This window comes from Eurypyga helias, unplaced genomic scaffold (genome assembly GCF_000690775.1).
Source record: "Eurypyga helias isolate BGI_N326 unplaced genomic scaffold, ASM69077v1 scaffold4869, whole genome shotgun sequence".
In the NCBI taxonomy this organism is placed as follows: Eukaryota; Metazoa; Chordata; class Aves; order Eurypygiformes; family Eurypygidae; genus Eurypyga; species Eurypyga helias.
The window spans coordinates 908-7,500 of record NW_010272577.1 but is presented as its reverse complement, the minus strand read 5'-3'; the positions used below and the strand labels follow the sequence as shown (position 1 = coordinate 7,500).

Below are 6,593 nucleotides of genomic sequence, written 5' to 3'. Positions count from 1 at the left end.
TAAAGTGTCCTGCAGAATTTTTTTTTTTCTTTTGTATTACTGTTTTGTTCCTAATCCATCATCTTTTGATGTTTTAGGAGACACAGAAAAGGGTCAAGCAAATCGAACCACTAAGAACAAGGACGCCCATGTCTGTGGCAGGTGCTGTGCTGAATTCTTTGAATTATCAGATCTCCTGCAACACAAGAAGAATTGTACTAAAAATCAATTAGTTTTAATTGTGAATGAAAATCCAGCTTCTCCTTCTGAAACCTTCCCTCCTAGTTCCCCTTCTGATAATCCTGATGAACAGATGAATGACACAGTTAATAACACAGATCAAGTAGACTGCAGTGACCTTTCAGAGCATAACAAACTTGACAGGGAAGAATCCATGGATGTGGAGGCTTCCAGCATTAACAATAGCAGTAGCAGTTCCAAGAGTGTCAACAACAGTATTACAAGCAGTAACAGCTCCGCAATGGGTACCTCAGCTGTAACAACCTCTCTACCTCACATAGGGGATCTGACAACTTTAGGCAACTTTTCAGTGATAAATAGTAATGTAATAATCGAAAACCTTCAGAGTACGAAAGTGGCAGTAGCACAGTTCTCGCAGGAAGCGAGATGTAACGGTGCATCAAACAGTAAGCTTGCTGTACCTGCCCTGATGGAGCAACTGTTGGCGTTACAGCAGCAGCAGATCCATCAACTGCAACTGATTGAACAAATTCGTCACCAAATATTATTGTTGGCTTCCCAAAATACAGACATGCCAACATCTTCTAGCCCCTCTCAAGGTACTTTACGAACATCTGCCAACCCCTTGTCCACATTAAGTTCCCATTTATCCCAGCAGCTGGCTGCAGCAGCTGGATTAGCACAAAGCCTTGCTAGTCAATCTGCCAGCATCAGTGGTGTGAAACAGCTACCCCCTATACAGCTACCTCAGAGCAACCCTGGCAACACTCTAATTCCATCCAGTAGTGGCTCTTCTCCAAATATTAACATACTGGCAGCAGCAGTTACAACACCGTCCTCAGAAAAAGTGGCTTCAAGTATTGGTGGCTCACAGCTCAGCAACCCACCAGTATCAGCATCATCTTCACCAGCTTTCGCAATAAGCAGTTTATTAAGTCCTGCAGCTAATCCACTTCTACCTCAGCCCACCCCTAGTAACTCTGTTTTCTCCAGTCCCTTGTCCAATATTGGAACACCTGCAGAGGATTTAAACTCCTTGACTGCCTTGGCACAGCAAAGAAAAAGCAAGCCACCAAATGTAACTGCTTTTGAAGCAAAAAGTAATTCAGATGAGGCATTCTTTAAGCATAAATGCAGGTTCTGTGCTAAAGTGTTTGGGAGTGACAGTGCCTTGCAGATTCATTTACGTTCTCACACTGGCGAGAGGCCATTTAAATGCAACATATGTGGAAACAGGTTCTCCACGAAGGGAAACTTAAAGGTCCACTTTCAGCGTCATAAAGAAAAATACCCTCATATTCAAATGAATCCGTACCCGGTGCCAGAGCACTTGGACAATATTCCTACAAGCACAGGTATTCCTTATGGGATGTCTATACCCCCAGAGAAACCTGTCACGAGCTGGCTGGACAGCAAGCCAGTCCTCTCCACCCTGACCACCTCTGTTGGCCTGCCACTCCCACCAACGATTCCAAGCTTGACCCCGTTCATCAAAACTGAGGAGCCTCAGCCGATTCCCATTAGCCATCCTTCTGCTAGCCCTCCCTGCTCTGTCAAGAGTGACTCGGGAACAGCTGATCCCACATCAAAAATTTCCAACGGACTTTCTGATGAGGTAGAGGCTGGTGCTTTGCCTACCTCAAATGGCAAAATGGAAGAGAACTCTCAAAACACAAGCACCATCACTAACACGAGCAGTTCCGTGAGCTCACCGGCAGCAGACTCGGGCTCCAGCAGTGTTGCCACTTTTACAAATCCACTGATGCCTCTAATGTCAGAGCAATTTAAGGCAAAGTTTCCGTTTGGAGGACTGTTGGATTCAACGCCAGCATCTGAAACGTCAAAATTGCAGCAACTGGTAGAAAACATTGACAAAAAGGCCACCGATCCTAATGAGTGTATCATTTGCCACCGAGTTCTCAGTTGCCAGAGTGCGCTGAAGATGCATTACCGCACTCATACTGGCGAGAGGCCGTTTAAATGTAAAATCTGTGGTCGCGCTTTCACTACTAAAGGCAACTTAAAGACTCATTACAGCGTCCACCGTGCCATGCCCCCGCTGAGAGTACAACATTCATGCCCAATCTGCCAGAAAAAATTCACCAATGCCGTTGTGCTACAGCAGCATATTCGAATGCACATGGGAGGGCAGATCCCCAACACCCCAGTGACAGAAAACTATCCTGAATCAATGGAATCAGATACGGGATCTTTTGATGATAAGAATTTTGATGATATCGACAACTTCTCAGACGAGAACATGGAAGACTGTCCTGACAGCAGTGTGCCAGATACACCTAAATCTGCAGATGCATCACAAGACAGCTTGTCTTCTTCCCCTCTGCCCCTGGAAATGTCAAGTATTGCTGCTTTGGAAAATCAGATGAAGATGATTAATGCAGGACTTGCTGAACAACTTCAGGCAAGCTTAAAGTCAGTTGAAAATGGGTCAGTGGAAGGGGACGTTTTGACTAACGACTCGTCATCTGTCGGGGGTGATATGGAAAGCCAAAGTGCTGGAAGCCCTGCTGTCTCAGAGTCTACCTCTTCCATGCAGGCCTTGTCCCCATCCAACAGCACTAATGATTACCACAAGTCACCAAGTATCGAAGAGAAACCAGGAAGAGCTTTACCAAGTGAGTTTGCCAATGGTTTGTCTCCAACCCCTGCTAACAGTGGTGCTTTGGACTTGACATCTAGTAACACTGATAAAATTATTAAAGAAGAGTCTCTGAGTATGCTCTTTCCTTTCAGAGATAGAGGTAAATTTAAAAACACCGCATGTGACATTTGTGGCAAAACATTTGCTTGTCAGAGTGCCTTGGACATTCATTACAGAAGTCATACCAAAGAGAGACCATTTATTTGCACAGTTTGCAATCGTGGCTTTTCCACAAAGGGTAATTTGAAGCAGCATATGTTGACACATCAAATGCGAGATCTACCATCACAACTTTTTGAGCCCAATTCCAGTATCGGCCCTAATCAGAACTCTTCGGTTATGCCTGCTAATTCACTGTCATCACTCATAAAGACTGAGGTTAATGGCTTTGTGCACAGCTCTCCTCAGGATAGCAAAGAAGCACCCTCTGGTCTTGTTGCTTCGGGGCCGCTGTCCTCCTCTGCCACGTCCCCCGTCCTGCTCCCCACTCTCCCCAGAAGAACCCCCAAACAGCACTACTGCAACACATGTGGGAAAACATTTTCTTCCTCCAGTGCTCTGCAGATCCATGAAAGGACACACACTGGTGAGAAACCTTTTGCCTGCACTATATGTTAAGAGCGTTCACAACAAAAGGCAATCTGAAGGTATTTTTTCCTCTTGCTGCTTGTAGGTTTTATTTTCTCCTTGCTGAGGATGTGTGTGTGTGTGTGTGTGTGTTAATTTTTTACACCTGTTAATGTTGCAAGCAGTGGTACCTTTGAGCATCTGTGGTGTGACAAATGGTGTGTTTAGTCAGCTCTGGTAGGCCTAGATGGCCTCTTGTGGAGTGCTCGTGTTGGCAGCCAGTCCAAAGCAGGAGCTGGTTTTGATGCTTAATTAAAATTCATCTACAGGCAAAGACTGTCTATGTAGAGTGTGAAAAAGAACAGCCAAATGATAGTAAGGAGTATTAATTAACAGAGAAATGAGTTTTGTATCTCACACACCTCTTTAAGAAGTGAAAGGCTCTTGAATGTGCTGTTTTTCATAACTAACATGTAAGATGATGAGTGTTTAAAAAAACTATTAACATAGTTCTGGAACTAATGGGCATTACTTTAATTGATTATATAACTAACATTTCCTACTGATATGTGTTTGAAAAAGCAAATATACTTAAGTTTTAGAACACCAGTTGAGCACTTTACTGTGTACATTTTCCTGTTGACAGAGTATTTCTCTAGAGGTTGCTGCCAGTAATGTGAGATGAATAATTACTTTCAGGCCATTCTGTCTATACACGAGGCTCTCCAATGAGCAATCAGTAAAGGATACTTTCTGCCTGTCTGAAAAGAACGTTTATAGGGTAAAGGGTGTCAAATACAATACTTGCCATTGCAATGAAAGTGGACATAGCAATTCTAGTCCTGAAAGTAGCTATCTGCAATTGATGGAATAACATGAAGTCATTATAAACTAAATACATATAATAATAAAAAAAAAAAAAAGAGTAACAGACAATGTTTTTTAGGAAAACAGGGTATTCTGGGTAATAGTGATGGGCTAATCCAGAAGTTGTTTATTTATTATTCCAGATGGAAATGGAGCCCTGCATCCGCTACCTCTAGTGCCGTTCATTGTGTAACAAAACTGGACATGTTCATGGACTGCTGCCTTCTCTGTGGTCAAAATAAGTTTGAAATCCCTGTCAACCCCCATTTTTTTTGTTGTTGTTTCTTCCTTTCTTTCTTTTCAGGTTCACATGGGCACTCACATGTGGAACAGTACTCCTGCAAGACGAGGCAGACGACTTTCTGTAGATGGCCCCATGACATTTCTAGGAGGCAATCCTGTAAAGTTCCCAGAAATGTTTCAGAAGGATTTGGCCGCACGGTCGGGGAATGGAGACCCCTCCAGCTTCTGGAACCAGTACGCAGCAGCACTCTCCAATGGCTTGGCCATGAAGACCAACGAGATCTCCGTCATCCAGAATGGTGGCATCCCTCCGGCGCCAGGGGGCCTGGGCAACGGTGGCAGCTCTCCCATCAGTGGCTTGACGGGAAGCCTGGAGAAGCTCCAGAATTCAGAACCCAACGCACCTCTAGCTGGTCTGGAGAAAATGGCAAGCAATGAAAATGGGACAAACTTCCGTTTTACACGTTTTGTGGAAGACAACAAAGAAATTGTAACAAATTAGGAAAAAACTCCATAAATAACATTCCTGCAAGTAGTGCAACCTAGGGTTGCTTTTTTGAAGCTGCAGGCTACAACATTACAAAGACTTTCTTTTGTACCATGTTCTACTTCTAGAGTTCTAAGAGAGCTTATTTATTAGTGATATAACCTCGCTTTGCAAACAAATGCAAGCATTAACTTTGGTCTCCTGTATTTTGAACTAAATACTAATCGACTAGAGTGCTGTAAACTTGCTGTAACATTTATGGCAGTTGCAAGTCTGTTCTGCTAGGTGATCTTATTCTGGCATTAACTTATTTTCTATATCCAGTTTAACATGAACTATGGTATTGATGCGATGCCTCAGTGATGCATTAGATCTCTAATAAAAAAATCTGTATATAAATGTACACTTTGATCCTGCTGGAAATTTTATCAGCAAACACATTGTTTAATTTTTCCAAACAGAATTAAGAAAAGGACTGAAAGAATATAGACTGAACAGTGTGGGTCCTTTACACAGCTCAGTTTTTGATTTTTATTATAAAATTAAAACTGCTTTAATTTTTGTAGGTTTAACATTTTCCGTTTTGAACTGTTATTTGTATTGTGCTTTTTACTTGAGTCGTCTTAAATGTTAATACATTTCTGTACAGTAATAAGCACGCGGATTATTAGAGAAGATACTGAAGTGTTGTTTTGGTAGTTGAAACTGAGACGTAACATTTTGCCTTGTAGGTATATTCATTCTAGAAAATGTGCTGGACTTTCACAATGCTGCTAAGTATGGCATCTTGAACAACTTCCGTGGACAACTGTAGATGCTCCTGTATATACAATAAGACATCACTTTCATTAAAATGTACATATGTTCCTTACAAGACCAAGCCCTACTCCTTGACCAAGGGAACAATATAGTGTTTGTTTATTTTGTATTAGGTACTGGGGGGGGGGGCGGGGGAACCTTGGACTGTTACATGCACTTTCTCAGAAAGTTGAAAAGGAAAAGAGGTCCAGTTTCTTTAACATTTAATACTTACTAACAGGAGAGATACTGTAATTTTACTCGAGTAATCAAATACATTTTTGCAACAGATAAAATTTGCTGTCTCTGTGTTTTTAAAGTGTACCTGTATTTAGTAATCACTTTGTATTATTTAGCCTTTCCCTTGGTTAACACGAACTGTCCAGGTTGTATGTGTGTGTTTATACTTGTAAGTATGGCTATACATATATGTATTGCATATTAATTGCTAGTATATTTTTCATACCCCCTAATAGTGGGAAATTTCTCCTTAACTATTCAACTACTCCTCCTCATAAAATTGTAGATATTTTGGCATTTTTAATTTCTTTATTAAAAAAAAATGCTGCTAGCAAAGACCTTATTGAGCCTAGTTAAGTTTCCTTTGAAGGAAATAATTTATCACATTTAAGGCTTGATTTGGTTGAAATGCTTTATATTTGATATTAATTTTATTCTATGAGATTGTATGTTTGTGGCATGCTTACGCTGCTATATCCGTGTTAAGATGTCCACTTGCAAGCCTCCATATAGTATATGGGGTTCATAACTTGATTGTAAAAAAAAAAA

The 6,593-nt window shown here is 41.5% G+C and overlaps 1 protein-coding gene across 1 annotated transcript; it reads left to right on the top strand.

Annotated features, from left to right (window-relative positions):
- Positions 1-82: 82 nt before the first annotated feature.
- On the top strand, positions 83-6,095 carry LOC104515250 (sal-like protein 1). The gene is given in 3 exon segments (XM_010159159.1): positions 83-3,455; positions 3,458-3,489; positions 4,581-6,095. Coding segments are annotated over 3 exon segments (3,636 nt in total). The 5' UTR covers positions 83-292; the 3' UTR covers positions 5,022-6,095.
- Positions 6,096-6,593: the final 498 nt, after the last annotated feature.